Raw genomic sequence first — 27,996 nt, 5'->3', positions numbered from 1 at the left:
GCTTCACTGGTAGCTAGGTCCCTCCTCCTCTTCCACAGCTGGAACAAGAGTGAGTCTGAAACTTTCCTCCCCTCCAGGAGTCTGTCTATACTGCCCTCAGCTGGGCCCTAATTGGCTGTATCTGCCACAGCTGCTGGCTGCACAGCTCCACTAGCCCTCTCCTGGGCTGGGCTTTAACTCTTTAAAGGGCCAGTGCAGGGCAGATGCCCTGTTACATTCCCCTAGTCCTTGATGAAATCCAGGATCTCCGCATCAGTCCAGGATGGTGCCCTCTTTTGCCCCTGTCTAAGGTGCTGCAGGTATGTTGACAGCCGAAAGGCGTACATAGAGAGCAGTGGGTACACTCGTGACTTCACTCAAGGGTGTTGTGTGGCATAGGGCTAGCAGGGCTTTCCTGGTGCCACAAGCCCTTTCCCTTCTGCCTGTAGCTTTGAAGTATGCAGGAGAAGGGAAGCATTGGAGTTGTCACGAGTGTGGCCAGCGCAGCCACAAGTGCAGCTGTGAGAGGCCTCTGGAGGCCTATTTCAAAACAGCAGCAGCTGAGCATTACACTGATGCTATTTTGAAATAAGCGTTATTCCTCGTGACCAGCAGGAGTTATTTTGAAATAACCAGCCTGTTATTTTGAAGTGTGGATGCTCTGCTTATTGTGTCAAAATAAGGGGAGTTATTTCAAAATAACTCCCTAGTGTAGACCAAGGCTTACAGTTTTAATGTGGCTCCCAGGTCAATTGGGAAAACTGTTGACCTGAATGGTGAGGCTCAAGTTCTACATCAGCATCTTTTAATGTTTTCACTTGATTACGTTATTCAGGTTTCACTAAATAAGACACATTTTCAGTTCTGTGCATGATTTCACCAGTACTACAATAGTTTGTTTATCTTAATATGATAATTTCCCTTTACAATTAAGTTTTCCATCTGCATAATCTCTTTAATCTTGTAGTACAGCTGGGATTTTTTTTGTTGATTACTGTATCTGATGGTATCTATACTGGTATTCACTATAATATATCAGGAAATTACTTGAGGAATACAAGATTAAATACATCATTATATTCTTACTTAAAAGAGGCCATCTGGGTTAACAGATATTAAGTAGTACTAGATCTGGAAGCTTCCCACTGTCATTACAAAATTAATTAAATCAATACAGTATTGTTGTACTGGGTGGGGGCTTTAAACATTTTGTGTGCTTGTTGTGACTATGTAATTTGCTGGATGAACCTTGCACATCCATTGTTTTATCATGACCAATTTCTGGTTGATATGCTTTTATGGGTATTTTATATAGTATCTTGTATAATATCTATCTTTAATTTCCAGTTACCACTGGTGGTAAGCACCAGGTTATTTTCTGTGAGTACTTGGTCTAGTGGGCTGCTGCTGCTGAAACTGTTGCTACTGCTGGTCATATGAAAGTGATTGGTCTCCATGAAAACACCATCTATGCTGTAATGTAAGGCTGCTCATCCAGTCCATGTATTCTTTTGGAACTGCACATTTTTTGCAGATTTCTGTGGGAAATCTGTCCTTTTACTGTCAACTCATCTGACAGGCAGAGGACATCTACATAGCAGTGCTAAACTCGAAATAAGCCACGCAACTTGAGCTACACTAATTGCATATCTTAAGTCGAAATAGTTTATTTCAAATTGAGGCACATCTACATAGCACTCATTTCAAAACAGAACACTCTTCCTCTGACTTCCCTTAATCCTCGTAAAATGAGTGTTACAGGAGTCAGAGTAAGAAGTCCTCTGGCTGAACGTTATGTCAGAATAACTGTTTGTGTGTAGATGTACACTTTATTTCGAAATAACGTTAGTTATTCTGAAATAACCGTGCTGTGTAGACATACCCACAGTGAAAGTAGTTTTTTAACACTGGATTGGAAGACTCACTTGAGTATACTATGTAAGAAGTCTGGTGGGGAGTGTACTGGATGGCTCAATAGATAATTTTTTTTATAATGCCTATGATTCTACGGGAAAAAATACACACACAGAAGGTCAGATGAATGTTTTATGTACAATTTTGTCATCTTTCCTCATTGTTAATACCTAAGTTCATATAGATGCCTTGCATAAGATTTTGGACACCAAAAGCACTTGCTCCCCATTTTGTTGCTCTCTGAAAGATCTGCCAGAAGACTCTCTGTTTTTCAAAACCTTTTCAATTATTTGTTGTCTTTGCTGTTAATCTATTTAAAGACTGAAAATGTTTGCCCAGTCCAATACTTAAAATAAAGCACAAGAAAGCTTTGAATACGATTAAACACATTTCAGTCTTGTTATAACACAAACCACAGAAACTTTGCTATTGTGGTTACCACAGTGTTATCAGATGTTTTCGGGTGCGTATTGCCTTCTAGACAGTTCACAGTTAACTGTAAAAACATTTGTATCTCTGAGATTGCATATACCTACTCATGTTATCATGCTGTCCAAAGAATAAATTCCCTTTTTTTAGGCATGTCTGCAAAGAACTACATTTATTTTCCTCCTTTGATCACCTCATTTGAACTCTGCCCACTAATCCATTTCTGCTGGAACTACATGTCACATTCCAAACCTTTGAGAAGCTGTCCAACAGCTTCTACTGCTATTTACTTAAAAACAAAAATCCCACAAAAATTACACTTGCTGTATTCAGTCCTTGACTAGGGATGGCATTAAAGTCTGATGTCTCGTTACGTTCTAATGCTAGAAATACACATTATGCTTTACTGCTGGAATTTGTGATAAATACAGTGTTGTTATCTAGCTCAGGTGGATTGTGGCATAATTATTACACCCTGATGCCCTCATGTAAAGGACTTTAACACTTAATCTGATAAATCTGTCATGCTGTGATCTGTACATGGAAACTCAGGCAGCCTATTGTTTTAAGCAGAGGTAAATACAAAATAGTGCTGTGACATGAAAAATTATTCCCAAAAGGCCTACAAGAATTTTTCTTCTTTGAATGCTTGATCATGTCGATTCCATTGTGTGTGCTCACCATATTCATCAGTGTTGTAAGTTTTTCTCTCAGTGGTATCTGTAGGAGCCCTCTGGTGCCCTCTGGAGTGATTATGTCTATGCATTGATAAAAAGGGCACTGCTTCCTCTCTATTCCCTCAGTTCCTTCTTACCATCAGTGTTGGTTTTAGAGCAGTGGTCTTCATCCTTTTTAACCACATGATCACTTTTTCAATGTAAGTGCAATGTAAGATCTACCTCAAACGCAAATACTCTTGCCCAACTTCGTTCCTGCCTCTCTGAGGCCCTGCCCCTGCTCTGCCCTGCCCCTGCTCTACCCCATCTTCAAGGCCTCAACTCACCTTGCTCAATCTATCTACCTTCCTCCCCGAACCTCATTCAGTTTCACCAGGCTGGGGTAGGGGGTTGGAGTGCAGGCTCTAGTCTTGGGCCAAAGGGTTCGGAGTGTAAGAGGGACTCCGGGCTTAGCCCAGGGTGGAGGATTGGGGTACAGGAGGGGTTTCAGGGTGCAAGCTCTGGGAAGGAGTTTGGGTGCAGGGGGACTCGCATCTGGGGTAGGAGGTTGGGTGTAGGAGAGGGTTCTGGGCTGGGACGGGTTCAGGAAGTAGTCTCCAGCTGGGCACTGTTTAACTGAGACGGCTTCCGGGCGGTGGAGCAGTGGGGTCAAGTCAGGTTTACTTCTGCCTTGGCCCTGTACCACTCCTCATAGCAGCTGGCATGCACAGCAATGGCTCCATGGTGCCATGTGCTGCCCCTCATCCACTGGCACTGAGCCCACAGCTTCTATTGGCCATGGTTCCCCATTACTGATTGATGGGAGTTGCAGGAGTGGTGTCTGCAGGCCAGGACAGCACGTGGAGATCCCCTGCTCTGCCTTTCTCAGGGGCAGCAGGGACGTGCCAGCCACTTCTGAGAGCAGCAGTTTCCATAGGGATAATTACTCCAGCCATGACAGTTTAGGCATTTTAGAACTCACTACTCAAATCATTAAATTTAAGCGTAACAGAGAGATGGAAATTACGAAATGCACAGACCAGTCAAAAACCAAAAATAACCCACTTTGCAAGTAGTAACAGAAGTAACAACAATCCCCCATGTATGCATTGGGAGATGAGTGCAGTACAGTGTGTGTTTGTGAGAATGACACACAGTGTGTGAGTGACACAGATTTGTATTGCCATGTTCCCTCCATCCCCTTCCCCCTGTGTGGAGATGGGGTATAAAAGTGGGAGGGACACTATGACATCAGCACCCCTTCTTCTTCCTCCCCCACCCTGCACAGCAAGCAGGAGGCTTCTGCGAGGTAGGGATTGGGGGGACAGCTCCACGGCAGTGGGCAGGAGCAGCATGATAGTGAATGGAGGGGCAACTGAAGTGCCAGCGCTTGATAGCTTCTTGGCTAAGCCTGTCAGGATCTCCTATCAGAGGCTTCAAGATCTACCAGTAGATGCCGATCTACTAGTTGGTGACCCCTATTTTACAGTATCTCCTTGCCTTGGCAAGCTTTCCTATCTCAACTGCGTCTAATAGTGAATTTGTTGTGTGTATATATAGTTGTCAAAAGTTGTATAGTTAATAGTTCTGTTAGGGTATGTCTAGACTACAGGGTTTTTTTTTTTTTTTTTTTTTTTAAAAGTGGCCTTTTTTGGTTTTTAAACTTCTCCTGCATCTAGACTGCTGCAGCGTTCTTTCGAAAGTAAATCGAAAGAAAGCAGCAGTTTTTTTTCGACCATGGAAAACCTCGTTTTACGAGGAATAATGCATTTTTTCGAAAATGCTCTTTTGAAAAAAGGCGCTATGTAATGCAAACTGTGCTTTTTCGAAAGAGAGCATCCAGACTGCCTGGGGGCTTGCTTTTTCGAAAGTACTGGTTGTAGTCTAGATGCTCTTTTACGAAAGTGGCTTTTTCGAAAGTATCTTTTGAAAGAGGCTTGTAGTCTAAACGTAGCCTCAGTTTTAAGTTAGAATTAATTAGTCCCCTACTGGACTTAGTCTAGGGATAGGGCATTCTTCAATCTGGGGCTTCAAGTCTTCTGACTGGTGCCAAAAACCTATGCTAGTCAGTGATTCTCCACAAGCTGCCTGAAGTGGTTAGGGGAAACCCATGTGGGCAACAAGTGTTGCATTTGCAAGAACTTAAGACCACGGACCAAAACAGGAGCAGGATATTTGTCTTCAAGCACTCCTTATGGAGTTTGCCCTCTCATCAGCCTTGGAGCCCACAAGATTAGACTCTGCTCCAAGCACCATAGCACTCCAAAAGCATCAATCTCTGGCTGGTGCTCATCTCCATCCCCAGTACTGGCTAAAAAGCAAAGAAAGACCAGGAGAAGGTGTTCTCCTACATCCTGTAGAGGGAGGGGGAGCGTTAGAGGAGAGCAAAGACTCTCACGGGTCAGCTCTTCTTTTCTGGATGATGGCCAAGCACCAGCTCCTGGAGAGCTGTTGAGGCACTTGGTGGTTCTATCCAAGCCAAAGATCTTTCAGGCTGCTCAGGACATTGTCCCTTTCAGTGCCGCCCACACTGGTCAGTGAGGTGCCCTGTTTGAGGGTCCTGGGACCCTTCCAGCAGTTTCTATCAGGGCAGCATGCCTGATGCTGGGGGTCCCCCACCAGCATTTGCCAGACAGTACCACCAGCCCCTGGATGGAGGTCCATTTACCTGCCAGTGATTCCATTGTTGATCCCTGGATTCTAGGCAGTATTCCTCAGAATCCTGGCTTGATTGCCAGCAATCTGGTACAGACCTGCAGAGGCACATCACAAATCCCCAGAGTCCCAGTGCTGGGAGCATTCAAGTTGGCCTACCAGTCCTTAGCACCACTCTGGAGGGTTGAAATGCCAGTTCCTGGAGTCCCATCACTGGTCTCCAGATCACTAGTACGGATCACCATGAGCATGTCGAAGGTCTTTGAGACATCAGTCCTCTCATTCCTGGTCTTTGGAGATGGCTGCTCTCAAAGTCTGAGGTGTCGCTCGCCAAGGTGCCATCATCAATCCATTAAACACCACTGGAGTTTAGTGGTCACTGGAGTCCTGGTGTAGGTCTCCATTGGAGGGCTACAGAGAGACAGCTGATGGGAAGTAGGGAGACAGGTGGTTGTGGTACCAACCTGGTCCGCCAGACAAGTCTCTACCTCCTTGGGCTCTGACAGCAAGAGGGAAGATCTGCCTGCAAGCCATGGTCACCAACCAGAGACTTTGGCATTTCCCTTTGTCACCAGTGGCCACATGGCACCAAAGCCAGAGGCCAGCCCCCGGCATCTATGGAACCCCTGTGGGCATCTGCATCTGTCACGGGGGCATTGGTTGGTCTCAGGGAATACGGAAGATGATCCGCAACAGTCTCCTACCTGTCCCCTCATTCTGAGTCACAGCAAGCTCCCTCTGGGGAAATTCAGTCTCAGTCAAGATTTCCCTAGCAGAAGCAGGGGAGTTAGAAGACCCACCTGTATCATTTTTGCTTGATAAGACAATATTAGAGCCTTCTCACATGGTCCCCAAGATGATGTTAAGGCCCACTAGGAGCCTTTGAAGAGGGTAGCAACAAACCTGGAGCTGGAAGCCAAGGAGCTGGTGAAGCCATCTGATACCATGTTCAACATAATAAGTGCAGCAGCTCCCTCCAGAGTGGCATTACCATCACACAAGAGAGTGGTGAAACTAAGCAGACACCCTGCTCCCCTTCTCCAAGGAGGCAGAAAGAAAATACTACACCCCCACTCGTGGCTTTGAATATTTATATACTACTCATTTTCCAATCTCACAGGTTGTGTCAACAGCCAATGAGCACAACAGTTAGGGTCACTAAAAAATGAGAGACACTTAATTTCTTTGGTAAAAGGATATATACTATGTCCAGCTGAGAGTGGCCAAACACTAGGAGAACCCAGAAAATAATTCGTGGCTGTCCTCAATGAGGAGAGTTCTGTGACCAGTGCAACCCTCCAAGCAGCTGCAAATTCTGCAGTCTGGGCCCTGGCTTCAGACATTTCTATGAGTTGTATGATTTGGTTATAGTCGTCTGCCCTGCTGGGTGAGGTTCAGCAATCCATCCAGAACCTCCCATTTGATGGACTGGCACTGATCTCAGAACAGATAGACTGTAAATTTTGTGGCTTAAAAGCTCTCTGGGCCTTTACATGCCAGGGTCTGCAAGGAAACAGTTTAATATGCAACAGTTATAAGAATTTAAAACAGCCATATTGAGTCAGACTAAAGGTCCATCTAGCCCAGTATCCTGTCTTCTGACAATGTCTAATACCAGGTGCCCCAGTGAGAATGAAGAGAACAGGTAATCATCTAGTGACCCATTCCCTGTTGCCCATTCCCTGTTCATTACAATCCCACCACAGGTACTTATCTCCCTGCTGTGATTGATTCTGGAGTTGGAAAACGTGCATGACCTTGGTTGGGGAGTGCATCTCAGTACACTGGAGATTGAGGGGTTATGCTGTTATGCTTAAACAAAGCACATGAGATCTTTTATAGGGTAAAAGGCAGTACGCCGCATTTATTGAGAATATAACAGTTACATAAGCTTTTCAGTCATTCACACACAAACACCTGTGGTCACCAACAGCTCGATCGCGATCGGTTGATCGCGAGGCCTCGACGAGTCGATCGCGAGGCATCCTGTCTGCCCCTGCCCCCATTTCCCTCTCACCCCCGAGAAGCGCACTACCTACCTCAAGTGAAAATGGAGGTAGTGTTGGCTTCCTGGGATGGACAGAAGTCCCGCAGCTTAGCACCACTTCTGGCGATTCCGGAAGTGCGCTAGCTGCTCTGCCGGGTGTACTGCAGGAGGGAGCATCGGCTCCCTGCACCGCACAGGAATGGTGAGTCAGCCCTGGGGGAGGCGCACGTGGGGTTTCCCTGTGCCAGGGGGCTTCCCTACATGGGGGGAAGGTCAGCCCCGGGGCAGGCGCGCGCAGGGTTTCCCTGCGCCAGGGGGGTTGGCCCTGGGGAGGCGCGAGTGGGGCTTCCCTGCACTGCGCGGGGGTTGGGCCCGGCTCGGAGAAGGCACGTGCTGGTTTCCCTCGGGGGGGGGGAATACTGGGAGGAGGCAGATGGAGGGGACTCTCTGCCTCCACTGGCACCCCGCCCCCTGTCCTCACTCCTCTGTCCCCAGCTACAGAACTCTGTCCCTATTCCCGTCCCCACTCCCTGAACTCTGTCCCCACTAGCACTCTGCCCCCTGCTGCAGAATCCTGTTCCCCCTCCCCTCCTAGTACCCTGTTCCCTCTCCCCTGCCCCCAGCCGCAGAACTCTGTCCCCATAAAATGTATAATTATAAATGCTTCATTTTAGATTCAAATAGCATGAATAAAAAACAAGCCATTTATTTCATAACTATAAACACGTGATTTTAATTGTACATATCGCATAAACAGGTTTTTTTAAATTATCAGAACGTGTAAGTAAGGGCTGGGGATAGCAAGTGATGGACAGGAGGAGAATAGAGAGGGCGGGGCTTCAAGGAAGGGGCGGGGCAGTAGATCTTCGCCTGTTCTGAGATTTAAAAAGTGATTTTGGGTGTAAAAAGTTTGGCGACCACTGCCATAGACACACGCAGTCCTGCCAGACAATGTTATAGTTACCAGTCCGGAGTCTGTATCAATCTAGCAGCCAGTTAGATTGATCACAGAGGGAGAGCAGGGCCTTTGTCGGTTGTGCGATCCGATGCTCCTCTGGAGTTGGTGGCAAGACGAATCCAAAGTTCCATAGCAAGGCACCCTGCTTTTATAATCCTTTTCTTTGTTGAAGTCTATGGATTCTGCTGTGTCATTCTGTGACTGGAGTGTTATCTTTTTTATGTCAGTGTTCCCAAAAGATTTCCAAAGCTCATCCCATAATCAATCATCTTTCAGGGGTGCTGGCTCCGCTTTAAGGCTGTCAATCTGCCAATAATCCACTCATTCTGTGAGTAGGGGTACTCATCGATGGTTCTTCTAGTTTTCAGCCACGCTCACCCCTCCTTCTTTGGCCATCTGGTTCTGAGCAGTAACTTTTGTGCCTTTATCATACATACCACTTTCACACATAAGCAATCTTTTTCAAAGACTCCCAAAAGCATAACATCAATATATGCATTGGCAAAGCAAAAAGGCATCCTAAATCGAACAGTTAGGGTATGTCTACACTACAAAGTTAATTTGAACTAACAGCTGTTAGTTCGAATTAACTTTAATAGCGGCAATACATACAAACCACTAGTTCAAATTTAAATCGAACTAGCAGAGCGCTTAATTTGAACTAGGTAAACCTCATTCTGCGAGGAGTAACGCCTAGTTCGAATTAAGTAGTTCGAATTAAGGGTTGTGTAGCCACTTAATTCGAACTAGTTGGAGGCTAGCCCTTCCCAGGTTGCCCTGGTGGCCACTCTGAGCCAAACCAGGGAAACTTTTCTGTCCCCCTCCCAGCCCCAGAGCCCTTAAAGGGGCATGGTCTGGCTACAGTGCTTGTGCCAGTTGCAAGCCTGCCAGCACCCAGCCAGCAGATCCTGCACCTGGCACGGCATGAGCCAGCCACCCGCTGCCACCCAGCCCTCCGCCTCTTCCCAGGACCAGGCTGGCGGCTCCCAGGAGCCTGCCCGGGGCCGCAAGAGGTGGGTGCTCGCCTGGTCTAGTGCGGAGATCGTGGACCTCATTGAGGTTTGGGGGGAGGCCTCCAACGTCCATGACCTCTGCACTAGGAACAGGAATGCGGCCGTCTAGGGCAGGATAGCTGCCAGCCTGGCCACCAAAAGCCACATGAGAACCCAGGAGCAGGTTTGAATGAAAGTGAAGGTGGTCCAGTGAGACCTCCGACCCTGAGCCTTGAGCTTAGAACATAAGAATGGCCGTACTGGGTCAGACCAAAGGTCCATCTAGCCCAGTAGCCTGTCTGCCGACAGCGGCCAACACCAGGTACCCCAAGAGGGGATGGACCGAAGACAGTGACGAAGTGATTTGTCTCGTGCCATCCCTCTCCAGCCTTCCACAAACAGGCCAGGGACACCATTCCTACCCCCTGGCTAATAGCACTCCATGGACCCAACCTCCATGAATTTATCTAACTTCTCTTTAAACTCTGTTATAGTTCTAGCCTTCGCAGCCTCCTATGGCAAGGAGTTCCACAGGTTGACTGTGTGCTGTGTGATGATGAACTTTCTTTTATTTGTTTTAAACCTGATGTCCATTAATTTCATTAGGTGTCCTCTAGTCCTTATGTTATGGGAACTAATGAAGAACTTTTCTTTATGCACCCTCTCCACACCACTCATGATTTTATATACCTCTATCATATCCCCCCTCAGTCTCCTCTTTTCTAAGCTGAAAAGTCCCAGTCTCTTTAGCCTCTCTTCATATGCGTCCTGTTCCAAACCCCTGATCATTTTAGTTGCCCTTTTCTGAACCCTTTCCAAGGCCAAAATATCTTTTTTGAGGTGAGGAGACCACATCAGTAAACAGTACTGAAGATATGGCATACCATAGTTTGATACTTCCCCATCTCCTTCTTCCCCTGGCTTCCCCCTTCCAGCTCCCTCCTCCCAGGTTTCTCCCTCCCCTCTCTCACCTCCTTTTCCCAGTCTCCCCAGAGGTTAATCTCCCCCCTCCCCTCCAGTTTTGTTTAAATAAAGAGAGTTTCTGTTTTTGAACACACGTGTCCTTTATTTTTTACATCAGGAAGGGGGACTAGGGAGAGGTAAGTGGAAGGGGGTGAGGACGGAATGGGGCACGAGCCCCCGATGGGGAGGACTGGGGTGGCTCTGCAGGCTCTTCAGAGTGGAAGCTCTCCTTCAGGGCCTCCTGGATCCTGACAGCCCCCCAATTGACCCCCCTCCCCCCCGGATGGCAGCCGGCGGCAAGTGCAGCCGGGCTGATGGCCGAGTGCTGTGATGTGCCAAGTGTGGGCACTCAGGACACTCCAGGACAGGACTGCTTTGCTTGTCTAACTCGATGAGGGACAGCAATCTGGGAACCCTGAGAACTGTCTGTCGGGGGTGTGGGTCCCGTCCCTTTAAGCACAGCCCTCGGCTAGCCTGAGGCAGCAGCTCCGTAAAGTCCTAACCTGATGCCCTGCCGGCACTGGTTCCAGCCAGCCTTAACTTCGGTTCAGGGTCCACTCAATGTGGACATGCTATTTCGAATTAGCAAAATGCTAATTCGAATTAGTTTTTAGGTCTAGATGCACTAATTCGAATTAAGTTAGTTCGAATTAGTGCTGTAGTGTAGACATACTCTTAGGGCCTTAGCCTTCAACATTCCTCTAGTCTCATTAACACAGAAACAATACCAAAGCTTTATCTTTCTAATTACTAAACTCACTAAACTTTAAAACAAAGGAATATGCATTTAACTGAAAGGACTTAATTTAATAAAATATTAAATGTTTGTTAATATGTTACCTTACATTACTATATTATTGCTACATGATTAAACTACATTCCCTCGAATTAACTGTTACTCGAGGAGTTTCAGGGGTTTCTTTTGGAATACCACGTCTACACGCGGCGAGTTAATTCGGACTAGTGGATTTTTTAAATGGTGACCGGACACGAATATGCCAATTACACGCGGGATATTTAAATCCCGCACTTCATTAGCAACTTCGGTATGCTCCATTTGCATCCCTAGTTTGGACTAGGGAGCAAGCGTAGACATATCCTATGACAGCATGCAGGAGGAAGCATATTTGTTAGCTCTGGGTCAGGAGGCCCTCCATTCATGGGACTTCTGCAGTCAGCATGCAATCCACCTGGAAGCTTGCCACCTCCCTGGTATCTGGACATGCTGGCAGATCACCTCAGCAGGTCATCCCTCTCTCACCAGGAGTAGTCCCTTCACATGGCAATGGTCAAAAAGATTTTCTGTGGGGAACTCCCTGAATGGACCATTTGCCACCAGACAGAACAGAAAGTGTTATCAGTTCAGCTCTCTCCAAGGCCTCTCCAGAGGTTCGCTTTCTGATGCTTTTCTCCTGTTTTGGTCAGGAGACCTGATGTATGCCTTCCTGCCTTCCACTCATTAGCAAAATCCTCTCAGAAATCAAGAGGGACAAGGCATGTGTCATTATGATTGCTCCGGCATGGCCTCGCCAGCATTGGTTTGGCATGCTCATGTATGTATGTATGTATGTAGTTGTAGCCAGACAGGAACCCCCCTGTAACATCCATTTTTGCTTGCCTGGAGCATACAGGGCACACAGAGCAGTAAAACAGCATAGTCTTTGAAAGCCTTGAACAGGAGGCCCAGATATGCTAGCTCACCCAGTGACCCTGGACAACTGTAAGGAGAGATACACTAATTGCTGACCAAGAGGCTGCCAAGAAGTGCCCTTGACTGAAACCTATATTGATACGAACACACAGCCGTCCGTGGGGGGAGAAATCTCCCGCCTAGTAAAAAAAAGTCCAGTACTCACAATTTAGTTATCTCTCTTGCAAGTGTAAATTAAGTTGAAACTCCCTTGTAAGAACTGGCATCACAAAGACAGACCAACACAATTTGGCATCTTAGATAAGAAAGAGGATATGGGCCCCTATGGGTATAAAGATGGGTCCAGCAGCACATTTACACTGAGTGTCAATCTACCATCTATCTGCTTGTCGGGTTAGGTGTTTGACTTCCCGAGGTTCCATGGGGACGCCCACCTAGTATTCGTCTTTCCTAGGAATTGAGGGACCGGCCCTGGATTGACCCGCTGGAGTCAAGAGGCACAGAAGGGGGTAAAAATTGTACCTGGATGTGGTCCTTTGTCTTAAGTGTACACATAGAGTTACAGCTGTCACTTGGTACCATTATTTCCATTTTCTATCTTTATTTTCTTTGTAACCATTTTAAGATCTATATTTGCTAGCAGTTAAGAAATAGAGCAATAGCCATTGTAACCATATGATTTATAAGCTTCTTTAATAAACCTGTAACTGTTTAAGCTTTAACCTGACTCCTTTAATTGCTGTAACAGAACCAAGCACAATTTAAAAGAACTTCAGCCGGTCATAAGGGGCAGGTACAGGGAGAGCTTGGGCATTTGGATCATGTCGTTTCCAGAGGACAGATCTGTAGGGGCATCTCTCAGTCTTCCCTAGGCTGCCCGCTGCGAAGGGATCCTGTATCCTAGCAGTTAAAATCTGAGATGTAATAAGCTCTTCCTATAAACTCTGGGGCGTCTGTCAGCTTGTTGGCTGCCCTCCACAAAGGGATCCCTATCCTAGCGGACTAAGACACGGACATTAATCCCCTCGGGGCGCCCATCAGTCTCTCCTAGACTGCCCACTGCGACGGGGCCTTGTGTCCCAGCAGCTGAAGACTCGTGTGTAACACACACACACACTGCCCCGACCATCGGCTGACAGTATTACATACATACATACATACATACCTAAATGTAGTAATCCCATGGCCACTTCCCAGCTGCCCAGACCTACTCTCACAGTATCATGATTGGCCCCTGCACCCAAGCTTCACATGTCTTCACCTCACATCCTTGATGCTGCGTGGCTGAATCCAGAGGAACAAGCCTGCTCTATTCAGGCACAGCAGGTTCTCTTGGAGAGCAGGAAACCATGCACCAAAGCAACTTACCTGGCAAAGTAGAAGCATTTCTCCTGCTGGCCACCGGAGCAGAGTATCTCCTTGACCCAGGCTTCTCTAGAGTCTATCCTGGACTATTTGCTTCACATAAGGCCTCGCTTTTTTCTTCAGTCATGGTGCACCTGGCAGCCATATTGGCTATCCGGAGCAGAGTGATATTCTTGAATAAAATATTGATCAGATTCCTCAAAAGTCTCTTTCCACCAATCCGGAACCTGGTTCTCCCATAGGCCTTTACCTGGTCCTCTCCATGCTCATGTGTCCATTTTAAGCCTATGGCTTTTTCCCTTTCCCACTTGTGGAAGGTTGCAATCCTTCTATCTATTACCTTGGTGAGACATGTCTCTAAGATTAAAGTAGGTCTGGGTAAAATCTGGCCTGTGGGCCAGATTCTGTCTGCCACCAGATCCGGCCCGTGGATGGTTTCTGGCCAGTAACTGGCCAATGGGAACTGCTATTTGAATAACAGACAGAACACAAAGCAACACATACCCCTTCCCTCTGGCTCAGTTATTCACACAAGCACATGGCCCTGCAGCCTGTGTGGGGTGGGACAGGCAGGCTGGCTGGCTGAGAAATGTTTTAAGATCTGCAAGCATTTAGCTCTGCAGGATGGCTGGGCTGCTGGCTGGTAAGTCATCTGGTCAGAACCTACCTCTAGCACCCAGGCCCCTCCCTTCCCTAGCCCTCTGCCCTCCACTCCTGCACCTATAGCCCTACCAGATCTGGCATCACAGATCACAATCTCCCCCTACCCTAGGTTATAACCCAAACCTCTGCACCTCAATCCCCTGCCGTAGATCACGTCTGCCTTCTTCACCCAATCTCCATCCCAGACCCTGCACCTCCTCCATCAATATTATGGAAGAGTGCGGCCCTTGACCACTTACCAAATTCTTGGAGTGCCCCCCCCCCATAAAAATTATTGCCCACCCCTTGATTAAAGCGTTCACTTTGGAGTCCCTTACACCGTGCTCTACAAGGACAAGGTCCACTTGTGGTCTTCCTGCCAAATGTGGTATCACATTTTCACGTGAACCAGGATCTCGTCCTCCCCAGGTTCCGTCTAAAACCTCACATGACCAAGGAAGAGAGGTGGCTATGCATTTGAGATGTCAGGCATGCTATGGTTGTCTATCTAGAGTGCACCAAACCCTTCTGCAGATTTGACCCAGCTCTGCATCTCAGCAGCTGACAGGGTGAAGGACAGTCTGGTGTCCTCTCAGAGGGCTTCAAATTGGATCACCACCTGCATCCATTCTTGTTACTAGATGGCACAGATTATGGCACCACTGATGTGAAGGCTCACTCAAAATAGAGCTCAGGCATCATTGGCTGCCTTCCTGGTGCATGTTCCTATCCAGGACATCTGCAGTGCCATGACATGGTTGTTGGTACACATTTTCATGACACATTATGCCATCACTCAACAAGCCAGAGATGAGTCAGTTTTGGCAATGTTGTGTTGCAGTCAGCATCCATGAACTCCTACCTGACTTCGGTCATAATGATTGGAAGTTGCCTCCAGTGAAATGGACATGAGCAAGCACTCGAAGAAGAAAAAGAAACTGTTGTTTGACATGTTACTCACAGCTCTTCCATAACCTGCCCTTCTTCCCCTCTGTTGGAGTTCTAGCGAGAAGGAACTGAGGGAGGGGAGAGCTGGCAGTGTCTCTTATGTCTTATACCACTAGAAGACACCAGATCTGGTCACCTACAGGTATAACTGAGGGAAAATTTTCCAGCACTGGTGCACCTGGTGAGCGCACACACACCTATAATGTAATGGATAAGAACAACAGTTACAAAAAATAACCATCCCTTCTCTGCTCTTAATGCGGGGACAGTGTAATAAGCCCCAGACTTATTTAGAAAACAGTGATAATTGTGGTCATGTATATGCCATCTTACAGATATGAATGATTAGTTTGAGGTTAGTAAAGGGGTCAAAACCCTTGTCTCTCTCAGTTGCTCATATTGTCCCATACCACAGGTCTTGGAATCTGTGCTCTATTTTGCTACAATTCCTGCTCTTATTTTTGTGTTCTTTTTATTTGTATGATAGTATTATATTATATTTTAGTACAACTATATATAAAAATATAGTTTAGCGGTAATTTTAGTTTTTATGGTACTTAGCTCTCTCTCAGTCATTGTATAGTTCTAAGCCAGTTATTGTTCAGGCTGTTCCAGGGCTTCAATTCCTCCTGTCTGATCTTTCATCCAGCTAGAAGCTGATCTTCCTCATGGCATGCCTTGATAAAATTCTGGATTAAACTGCATATATCATTTGGAAAGAAAGACCTGTTTGTGCTTTTATTGAAATCAGTACAGGCAGTCCCCGGGTTACGTACAAGATAGGGATTGTAGGTTTGTTCTTAAGTTGAATCTGTAAGTAAGTCGGAACTGGCGTCCATATTCAGCCGCTGCTGAAACTGACCAGCGGCTGACTACAGGAAGCGCGAGGCAGAGTTGCTCTGCCCTGGGCTTCCTGGAATCAGCCTCTGATCAGTTTCAACAGGCTGAATCTGGACGCCAGTTCCGACTTACATACAGATTCAACTTAAGAACCCCAGGCGTCCCCAAGTCAGCTGCTGCTGAAACTGATCAGTGGCTGATTCCAGGAAGCCCGGGGCAGAGCAACTCTGCCTCGGGCTTCCTGTAGTCAGCGCTGGTCAGTTTCAGCAGTAGCTGCCTTGGGGACGCCTGGGGCAGAGCAGCTGGGGTGCTGCCGGGTTGGTCCAGTAGCGGGTTGGTACTAGCTGTGCCCCCTCCCCCCAGCAGACCAGGGAGACGCGGGCGGTGGACCGAGATGCACCGCGGTCCCGCCGCCCGGGTCCTCCGCGGCTTTGCTCCGTTTCTCCCTAGTCTGCTGGAGACCAACAGACCAGGGAGATGGGGAGCAAAGCCTCTGAGGACGCCGGCAGTGGGATAGCCGCGGCGCAAACCCCGTTCGTAACATAAGTTGGATCCGCGTAACTCGGGGAATGCCTGTAGTAGTATTGCCAATGGGTTTAGTGGAAGTGGACTAAAATGTCCAGAACAGATCAACATTTCTGGCCATTTTTAATTTCTCAAAGAACACTCCCCAGCATGATTGTTAGTTTGTATCAGCTTTTACCCTTTGGTTCTTAGTGGACTTTCATATGTAATAGGGGGACAAAGGTAGGAATTCTTTGGTTTGAGGCTCTTTTGGGTCAGTGTTAATTCCATATGTATTATACTTTTGAGGCCATGAAATGGCACAAACTAATTTAAGTTAGTTAAGTTCAAAGAAAACTGAGAGACATTGTAGAGGGAGCTGATCAAGCTACTTGAATATGCAACATGGTGTCAAGTGCAGTTTAATGTTGGTAAATACAAACTAATGCACATTAGCAGGAAAAATTTAAACTATGGGGCTATGTCTACCCTGGAGGCTTATTGCGCAAGAAGTATTGAGCAAGAAATTGTTCACACTGCCATGTGCGAGCTGTGCTTTTGCACAAGAGCGCCCATGGCAGTGTGGACGCTCTCTTGCGCAAGAAATCCCTGCTGAGCGTCCACACTGCCCTCTTGCACAAGAGCCCCTCCGCAAGAGGGCTTACACCTGTTAAAAAAAGAACGTAGCTCTTGCACAAGGAACCGTCTCTTACCACGCCTTACTGTCAATTTCCTTGCGCAAGAGCGGGCGGGCAGTGTAGACGCTCTGCTGATTCTTGCGCAAGAACGGCCGTACTTGAGCAATAACCCGCCAATGTAGACATAACCTGCATATACTATACAGGAGTCTAAATCATACCAAAAGAGAAAAGTTTTTGGGTATCAATATGGGGAACTAACTGAAGACCTTGAATCAAGTACAGTTGTGATAGGAAAAAACCCAAACTTTTGGGATTCATAAAGAATATACTGGAGAATAATTTGGTTAATATTATGATTCTGTTATATAAATCAATCAAGCAACCTCAACCAGAATAGAGTATGTGGTATTCCTATTCCAAAAAAAGGTATTACAGAATTAGAGGGCATTTAGAGAAGGTTGACTACAGAGAACAGGTATGTGTGAAGAGTAAAACTAAAAAGATGGAGATTGCTTACCTTAAAAAGGAGAAGACAAAAGGGGACAAGATAAAGTAATGAATGTCTAGAGAAGATAGATTGTGAGTGTCGAGTCTATTTTCCCTGTCTCAAGAACAACAGGATATTACATTAAAGTAGAAGGTGACAGTTTCAAAATGGATCAAAGTATATCGTTTTTTACAAAAAAACCTATCATGATTCAAAAAGGAATTAGACCTATGAGGCTATCTAAGCTACGTCTACACTACAAGTAGTGTGGGGATGAGTAGTGAGGGATGAGTCGTGATCTCATTTGCATATTTTCTGCCGATCTGTTTTTGCACTGGGGTTTTTGCGCAAAAACAAGCAGTGTGGATGTTTTCTTTTTGCACAAAACCCCTTTTTCTGTAAGATCCTTATGTTTACCAATCTTGTGGAAAAGGGGGGTTTTGCGCAAAAAGAAAACATCCACACTTCTTGGTTTTTGTGCAAAATCCTCAGCGCAAAAATGGAGCAGCAGAGAATATTCAAATGAAAGCATGACTCATGTAAATGAGACCCTTATTTGCATATTTATTTGCCGAGAAAACTCGTAGTATAGACGTAGCCCTGGAGAATTTAGATTTATAATAAATGCTCACCTAATTTTTTAAGAGATAGATAGTAAACCTCTTGCTTCTGTTTTTAAACTGATCTAGCAATTGAAGGTTTCTTAAGTTTTCATTTGAGGTTTCTGGTGTTGGCCACTTAGCAACCAGTTACTATACTATGAATGGTGATTCCTATGAAATAATGGAGTTTAATCATCATACGTAAACAGTATTTTTATTTTAATCAGCTTTTTAAAACTTTGGAGGACGAGATGCAATGGTAATGAGCACCATATATAATTCAGATATCTGATTTTCTAACTTAACTTTCTTTAGGCAAGTTCCATTTGATTTCAAAGATAGGAAGAGTGGAAAAAAGTGTAGAAGCTCACTGTGGAGCTGTACTTGCGGGAAGATGGAATTATGAAGGAACAGCACTGGTCACAGGTAAAACATTTTCCATAAAGAACTAAAGATAGAAATTAATATAATAAAAATGCCATTGCAAGAGAAAGAATAATTTAAAGGCATGAAATTGATATGCTGAAGAACAGGAATGGTACACCAAGTATGTATTGGGGCTGGTGTATAGGGTCACTTCATGTGTGTCAAACGAAGGCATAAATCTGTAGCACACTAGCCTGCCATCACTAAGGTGCCATCTACATAGCACCCTAAACTTGAAATAAGATACACAATTTGTGCAGTGCAAATTGCATTTCTTATTTCAATTGAATTTTGAAATAGCGTATTTAGAAATTTGGTGCATCTAATTTCGAAATAACACACTATTTTGAGACATCCCGTAGACCTTGTGGAACGACGGTTTCTGGGATGCTGAAACAGGTCTCAAACAGTGGACATGCTATTTCAAAAGACATGGGGCAGCTATTTCGGGATACTTCGGGATCCCAAAATAGCCCTTCTGTGTAGACGTACCCTAAGTGGCTGTGTGGACTCTGCTGCCATGCAAACAAAGTGCTGTCGTGCATTTGTATTTATTTTTGTCTCAGAGGGGCCTCTGCGTTAGTCTGTATCAGCAAAACCAACGAGGAGTCCTGTGGCACTTTAAAAATAAGAACAGTGATTTACAGTTACGGTAATGTTCTTCTGATTAAGTAATTATTGAAGTAATTATTGAACATGTAAAAATGTTAATTACCAAAAATTCAAATCTAGACATTTGGCTCTTTTATAGATTTTGTTTAATTATTTTTCATGTGTGAAATTACATAAACAGCATTATTATTGGCTGGTTTACATTTTAGATGGTTACTAAGTTATATATTAAGCATTTAACGTATGTGCACACATGCATGCATCAGTAAAGATTGCCTAAGTTAGGGTGGGAAATAATATTTAAAAGAGGGGGCCACTTCACAAATTTCTGAAGTGGCCCTGGGCTGTCCCAGAAGGGACAGTGCCTGGGGCAGAAGAGGCAGTTCTCTCTGGTACTGCGCACCGTTGACAGGGGGAGTGCTCTCCTGCTCCCATGCCAATCAGGGAATGGGAGTGGGGGGAGAGTGTGAAGTCTATCGTCCCCTGACCCCTCCCTGCCAAGGATGTGCAGTGGCTAGAGAGAACTTCCAGGTTTTTTTTTAAACAATTGGTGGTTCCCCCTGGTGCTGCGTGCCATTGGCGGGGGAGAGGAGACTTTGCGTACTCTCCCATCTCCAGGTATTGATTGGCTTGGGGGCAGGGGAGTGGTAGGGTGGCCACAGGCCGGATCAACCGGCTTGGCAGGCTGGATCAACCAGCTTGTGGGGTGCGGAGGCTGTCTTACCCACCATCCGTGGCCTAAGTGTTTCCACTTGAAACCCATTTTGAGTTGCTACACTTTTTGAGACTTAGCTTTTGGGGTCTGAACATTTTCAAATCTTACATCCTGTTCCCGTTTGAATCTCCCTGTTTTTAGAACTGTAAGCAAAGAGAGTTCTTCTTCGAGTGATGTCCCCATGGGAGCTCAACTGTTGGTGTCGGGCCATCCCGGTGCCGCTGAGCAGCAGTAGTCAGCCAGACCGTGCATGTGCCACAGAAATGCTTGCACTGTTCGACACTAATGGCCAGGGCATGCCGTGACAGAGAGATGCATCTCCGCATGCTCTAGTTCAGTAAAGCACTCCAGCCATCGGACTCTACATTGTCCACTGCTCGCTCCGACCCCTCCCGCCCCCCCCCAACCCAAAAATGGAGGGCATCTTCCCCCACTATGAGGGACAATCTGGGGACATCCAGCACCACCCCTTCACACCCTAAGGCTGTCCTGGACCCGAAAGTCTGCCAAAGGGCTCCATCAGTGCTGACAGTTGGAACCAGCACTGAAGTCGCCCAGCACTGAAGTCATCATTGGCATCGGCAACCTCATCCACAAAGACCCTTGCACCAATGTCGGCACCCGCATCAATGCTGCCAGCGTCACCAGCAGCAACACTGTGCTGGAATGTACATCGCTCCCTATCCCAGGATGCACTTAGCAGACCATCGGCACTGAGGAAGGCTCACACTAAATCCACTAAATCCAATAAGCCTCAGAGGACTAGCCCTAACTCTCTGACCTTTTCACCAAAACTTTGCCACCAGTACTGCATGATTCGGAAGCTGGGCTTGGTCTTCCCAACTTCGAAAAGCACCAGAGGTTGCTGTCTCCACTACCTCTGGCATCGGGGTGAGCCTTAGGGTGTGAAGGGGTTGTGCTGGATATCCCCAGATTGTCCCCCATAGTGGGGGAAGATGCCCTCCATTTTTGGGCGGGAGGGGTCGGAGCGAGCCGTGAACAACGTAGAGTCCGATGGCTGGAGTGCTTTATTGAACTTAGCATCGAACAGTGCAGGCGTTTCTGTGGCACATGGGCCTTACCTAGGCATCTAATACAAGAAGAGTGCCCGTTGGAGGCCAGAATGGGTTCATGACAAGTGTCGCATTTTTGAAACCTGGTGAGATCAGCATCATGAGGGGGTACTGTCATTAGTCCTCCCCCATGGTCGTTCAGCAGAATCTTCTTTTTTCTCTCTTTTGTTGTTGGTTTGGGTTTTTTTTTTGTTATGGCCTGAGAGACGGCCAGTATCCACGCAGTTTAAAGAACAACAAAGAACTTCTTAAGAGTAACTATAACTATGAACTAAGTATAACAACTATCTACTAACTAAGAGACTCTTTTTGTGTGACTAGAACAGTTGAGGAAAAGAGCTTGCTGAGGGTGGCAAAGATGGAACTGGCGGGAGCTGGACCGTGCGCGTGAGCAAAAGGGTGCAAACGTTGCAAGATGCCTACCGCGCATGTACAATCTGGCTGACTACTGCTGCTTAGCAGCACTGGAATGACCCAACACCAAAAGTGGAGCTCCCATGGGGACATCACTCGAAGAAGAACTGTCTTTGCTTACAGTTCTAAAAACAGGGAGATTCAAACGGGAACAGGATGTAAGATTTGAAAATGTTCAGACCCCAAAAGCTAAGTCTCAAAAAGTGTAGCAACTCAAAATGGGTTTCAAGTGGAAACACTTAGGCCACGGGTGGTGGGTAAGACAGCCTCTGCACCCCACAAGCTGGTTGATCCAGCCTGCCAAGCCAGTTGATCTGGCTTATAGCCACCCTGCCACTCCCCTGCCCCCAAGCCAATCAATACCTGGAGATGGGGGAGTGCGCAAAGTCTCCTCGCCCCCAGCAAAGGGGATGGGGGGGAAGAAAGGGTACTTCAAAGCGGCAGTGCCACACAGCTGATCCCCGACTCCGCTGTGTGGCGCTGCCCCTTTGAAATGCCACCTCGGTATTTGAAAGGGACAGTGCCGAACATCTAAGCCAGAGATCAGCTGTGCAGTGCTGCCACGTGTGGAACCCAAGGTCAGCTGGGGACTCCCTAGCTGATCCCGGGCTCCAGCGTGGCATTTCTGCGGAACCCGGGATCAACTCCTAGTTTCTGCTGAGGAGTCCCCAGCTCACCACAGCTCCACATGGCATTTCAAATTGGCAGCACAGCATGGAGTCCTGGCAGTCAGTGGGGGACTCTGAGTCAACTAATCCTTAATGTTCCTACTCCTAACTCAGATAGTTGAAAATAAGAGTCTGCTGGAGACTCTCGTGCATTTCAAAGCTGGCACGCTGTGTACAGCCCAGAATCAGTGGGACTTCCCGCTGGTCCTGGGCTGCTTGTGGAGTTCCTCGTTTCTCCTTTGAAATGTACAAGAGCCACAATCTCTCGTACATTTCAAAGGAGAAATGCAGAAGTGCCTATCGACTAATTGAGTATTCGATGGAAATTTTATCGACTAGTCAATTAATCATTACTTAACATCCTTAAGTTTCAGGGGGTAGCAGAGTTATCCTGAATAGACTAAACTTAAACAACAAAAAGGTCAGGTAACACTTTATAGACTAACATGAGCCCACGAAAGCTCATGTTAATATCTACATGTTTTATTAGTCTATAAAGTGCTACCAGACCTTTTGTTGTTTTTTAAGTTTAACATCCTTAGTTAGGAGACTCTGCCAATAGAACTGTGCAGTACATTTTAAATTATTATAGAACTTTACAGTGACATGAAAAGAAAGTTCTTCTTCACACAGTGTGTAGTCAACCTGTGGAACTCCTTGCCAGAGGAGGCTGTGAAGGCTAGGACTATAATAGAGTTTAAAGAGAAGCTAGATAATTTCATGGAGGTTAGGTCCATAAAAGGCTATGAGCCAGGGGGTAAAATGGTGTCCTTGGCCTCTGTCAGAGCCTGGAGAGGGATGGCAGGAGACAAATTGCTTGATCATTGTCTTCGGTCCACCCTCTCTGGGGCACCGGGTGCTGGCCACTGTCGGTAGACAGGCTACTGGGCTAGATGGACCTTTGGTCTGACCCAGTATGGCCGTTCTTATGTTCTTATGAAGATCAGTTGTACTGTGTGTAATACAAACATTTCTGCATAGTGAATATTCACATAGTGAAAGTACACAATGAATGAGAAAATGCTCCAACAGGCTCAGACTCCTTATTTATGATGTTTGGAAATGTGCAATTTAATTATGAAAATTAAGCTTTCAGAGTTGAGCGTTCCTAGAAATTTTATCCTCCAATTTCATGATTCACCAAGAATAAATAGCCAGTTTAATTTCTAAGGACTGATACTACTTTCTATTGATCAACAACAGTGGTGGGCAACCTGTGGACCTCATGCAGCCCATTGGGGTTCTGTGTGTGGCTCATGAGACATTTTGTTGATTGTTGCCTATGCGCAGGGTTGCCAGATTCCACGGGTTTCCATCTGTGTCGTTTTTTTCCTTCCAATATTACTAAAATGACATGCATGTAAAGCAAGGGCATATAAAGTGTGATGTTTGCTGATTGTTCACAACAGTGACTGTGAGAGCCATGTGCTCCCTCTACATCCAGTCACAGTGCTGCTACAGTTCAATTGGCATACCCCACAAATTCTAGGTATGCAAGTGCAGTTAGCAAAACTACGCTATCCTGGGAAACTATCTTGGTTACAAAATCGTTTGTGCCACTGAGATGGAAGGCCACTCATTAAGCCCATTCAGTAGCCTAGATTGTGCATTGCTGGCTTAAGGACATGAGGTCTGGGATATTGAACTATAAAACAAATGAGCAGTGCTAATAATGATGAATAGGAGCTGTGACACTAGAGAACTGGATAATTGTTGGCTCTCCCTTTCTAGAAACAGTGTCAGGCAAAAAGACCACAGGATTCTGGGTGGATGACAGCCGTAGAAAAGAATTCTAAATATATTTACCATAAATCATAGTCTGTTTAATTAGCAAATAAATAATTTATCTGTCAAGCGATTAAAATTTTTGATCATGATAATAATTTAATGATTAATCATGTCAATTGCACGGTTAATAATAGAATAGCACATATTTAAATATTTTGAGTGTTTTCTACATTTTCAAATACATTTATTTCAATTACAACTGAATACATAGTGATAACAATCCAAAGTTGTGTGGATTAACTTTAGCATCTGAGTCAGATGCCACAAGCAGAGGTTGATTTTCTTTTTTTGATGGTTTGGGTTCTGTAGTTTGTATAACATAGTGTTGTTCATTTAAGATTTCTGAAAGCATGCTCCACACCTTGTTCCTCTCGAATTTTCTTAAAGCTTGGGTCAAGTGTTTTACATATTTTTAAAAAATGTCACATTGGTACCTTCTTTGCATTTTGTCATATTTTTAGTGAAAGTGTTCATTAAAACAATCAACATGCTGAGTCATCATACAAGACTACATCAAATAAAATATATGGCAGAATGCAGGTGAAGCAGAAGGGGGGACATCGTAAGTCTCCCCTAAGGAGTTCAGTCACAAATGTAATTAACACATTTTTTTTAATGGGCATCATCAGCATGGAAGTATACCCTCTGCAATGGATGCCAAGCCATAAAGATGCATGCAAATGTTTAGCATATTTGGCATGTAAATACCTTCCAATGCCAGCCACAAAAATCCTATGCAAACTCCTTTTCTCACTTTCTGATGTCATTGTAAATAAGAAGTGGGCAGCATTCTCTGCTGCAAATATACACAAACTTGCTTTTCTTAGTGATTGGCATAAGAATTAGGATCTCCCGTAAATGTAAACAAGCTTGTTTGTCTTGGGCTGTGTCTAGACTGGCAAGTTTTTCCACAAAATCATCTGATATTGCGGAAAAACTTGCCAGCTGTCTACACTGGCCGCTTGAATTTCCGGAAAAGCACTGACGATCTCATGTAAGATCATCAGTGCTTTTCCGGAAATACTGTGCTACTCCAGTTTGGGCAAAAGTCTTTTTCCGAAAGACTTTTGCGCAAAAGGGCCAGTGGAAATAGCACAGTAGTGTTTTCCGCAAAAAAGCCCAGATCGTGAAAATGGCGATTGGGGCTTTTTTGCAGAAAACCGCATCTAGATTGGCCACAGACGCTTTTCCGCAAAAAGTACTTTTGTGGAAAAGCATCCTGCCAATCTAGACGTGTTTTTTCCGAAAATGCTGTTAACGGAAAACGTTTCCGTTAAAAGCATTTTCGGAAAATCATGCCAGTGTAGACGTAGCCTTGGTGATTGGCTAAACAAGAAATAGGACTAAGTGGACTTGTAGACACTAAATTTCTGCATTTTGTTTTTTAGTGCTGTTATGTAACAAAAATAAATCTACATTTGTAAGTTATACTTTCACAATAAACAGATTGCACTATAGTACATGTCTGAGGTGAACTACAAAATACTATTTCTTTTATTATCCTTTTTTCAATGCAAATATTTGTAATTAAAAATATAAAGTTAACAGTATACACATTGTATTCAATGTTGTAATTGAAATCAATATATTTGAAAATGTAGAAAAACATCCAAAATATGTAATACATTTCAATTGGTATTCTATTGTTTTAACAATGTGATTAAAACTGATTAATTGGGATTCATTTTTGAGTTAATTGTGTGAGTTAATTGCAATTCCACAGCCCTAAAATAAATAAATATTAACCCAAGGTATTCCTAAGTATAAACCTGTCATATAGTTTAAACTTTCTGAATTTTGAAAGAAATTTGATGACTTTCTGTGGTTTACAGTTGGTGAAGATGGACAAATAAAAATCTGGTCTAAAAGTGGAATGCTGAGATCCACTTTAGCACAACAAGGTAAGTAAATATCTTTCCTTAAAGCATTTCACATGTTTAATTTCTGCTATATATAATCTCTCCTAGTGCTTTCCCCTAAATCTGGCAGTAGTTGCTTGGATTAAGATAATAGGGCTTGACTCAACTTCCATTAAAATCAAAGGGAATATTTCTGTTGACTTCACTGCAAGTTAGATCAGACATTGTTCTTTGAGAGACAAGACTTCTTTGAAAGTCTATTTAATATGAAAACTAGGCTTTTGGTTGGTGAGTACTGATTCTATGTTTGCATATGAATCCTTATCCAAAACATATTTCAGAGAATATATCAGCTACCAAAGTTGTCAATTCAAATTGTAACAATAGGTCAGTGACTATAGTTTGAAAAGTTTATCTTTAAGAATTGGTCATTACAGAAATCAAAATGTTAATATTTTCTCACATTTTTCCAGCCTACTTTTAATGAAGTGAATTGCAAACTTATAACTTGAATATTTGCATGTCCTAAAGTGTAAGACATTAATTTTCTTTCACTGAGAGCACCTCTGACATGCATAGAATCTTCAGTTCTAGTGCCTTGCTGACACACTGACACTACTACCAACTTTTTTATCAGTATCAGGACCTCTTTCAGGACCCAGTATATGGGCAAGGCAGGTGCCAGTACTGTTAACTCTTCCTTTGGTACTGATCGCATCATTAGGTTGGGCTGTAGATGACATTGGATAGTTGGTAGTCCCATTAGGAGTAGTGACCTCACCACTGCCATCAAGCTATTTTGAAAAAAACCTCTGAGCTCGACTGTGAGAAATCTCCCTCCCTTCCCCATCTCTCTTAATCTTGAAGGTCATCAAGACACAGCAGAAATCGTAGTCAGTACAGTAGACACGGGACCCTGTCCTAATTCTTTCTGGATCCCAATGCCATATCCTTGTCTGCTGCAGCCTCTGCAGAATCCCTGGAATGTCTCTCATTTAACAAAGTCCTGGTCATCTGCAGGAGTGGGGAACCTTATTTGGGTTTGGAACTATCGAGCCACAGAAAAATTAACTGGGAGCTACACACAAGTGAGAAGCAAAACCAAAAAAAACCCCATTGTTCACTAACCTGGCTCCCAAGTGAGGAGAGGAAAAAAAAAAAAAAAAAAAAAAGCCCTTACAGATGTGGCTCCCAACTGAGAACGGGAAAAAAAGATACATAATGATCTCACTCCTCTGGCAGTTGCCTTGCCAAGACTTGGGACTCCCTCCACCTCACAGTGGGGCAAGATTATCTGTATCTCCAGTAGCATTCCCACTGGAATCACCAGTCCTGCAGCTACCAGCAGAGGGGGATTGCCCTGTAATAGGACAGCCTGAATCTTTAGGTTCATCAGATGTTGTTCTTTAAGACATTCCATTGGTCCCAACTAGATCTTCTTCCTCATCAGTGGATGATGCAGCAATACCACAGTCCTCCTCTTTGGTGCCAGAAGATTTCAGGTCATTTCAGGATCGGTTCAGATGTAATTGATAAGTTCAGGCCCAGTTTATATAGGAAAACACAAACAAATTGTAGACTATCCTCCATCAATTACCTCCTTGGAGAGTTGCACTCCCCGTAAATCAGTGTTTGTCAAAGTGGTCCACAGATCCACTCTTGAGAAACCTGCTAACTGGTCACTCTGGTTTGTTTGTTTACTGGTTCTGCAGCCATGGAGCTGCATGGCTCCCATTAGCTTCGGTTCACCTTTTGTAGCCAAGGGGAGCTGCGGGAAGCAGTGGCCCGGCCCATGTCACTTCCTGTGGCTCCCCTTGGCTGCAAACAGCGAACCAGAGCCAATGGGAGCCACGAGGCTTCATGGCTGTGGAGCCGGTAAATAAATAAAATGGAGTGGCCAGTTAGCAGGTTTCTCAGAGTGAATCCACAGATACTAGAGTCTGCTAAATCCCTATGGAATGCCATACCTTCATTAACACCCACAGAAAAGTACACTAACAAAAAAATACTATATGCTTGTATAGAGCTTCAGAATTTTTTCCCCCTCTCATCCAGCTCCCAATTCCCTGTTTGTTATAGTAGCAAATGAGTGAATGAAGCAAGGATTTACACCTATGCAAAGAGTCTCTAAAAAGTTAGAGTTGATAGGGAGAAAGAGCAGTTCAACTTCTTGCATATGTGCATTCAAACTAGCAAGCTCTGTTATCGAAATAGGATTTTGTGGACTG

General features: G+C 45.1%; 1 protein-coding gene across 6 annotated transcripts in view; it reads left to right on the top strand.

Moving 5' to 3' along the window:
- The window catches only part of IFT80 (intraflagellar transport 80), a 156,124-nt gene that overhangs the window by 24,298 nt on the left and 103,830 nt on the right, over nt 1–27,996 (top strand). For 5 of the 6 annotated variants that reach the window (XM_075937826.1, XM_075937828.1, XM_075937824.1 and 2 more), the window contains 2 exons: nt 18,529–18,639; nt 25,742–25,810. The exons of the other annotated variant lie outside the window; for it this stretch is intronic. In XM_075937826.1, the coding sequence (XP_075793941.1) occupies nt 18,529–18,639; nt 25,742–25,810 (180 nt within the window). The remainder of the gene's footprint in view (nt 1–18,528; nt 18,640–25,741; nt 25,811–27,996) is intronic. 6 annotated transcript variants of the gene reach the window in all.

The sequence above is a fragment of the Pelodiscus sinensis genome, chromosome 10 (assembly GCF_049634645.1).
Source record: "Pelodiscus sinensis isolate JC-2024 chromosome 10, ASM4963464v1, whole genome shotgun sequence".
NCBI classification, from domain to species: Eukaryota; Metazoa; Chordata; order Testudines; family Trionychidae; genus Pelodiscus; species Pelodiscus sinensis.
This window is presented reverse-complemented; position numbering and strand designations above follow the sequence as displayed.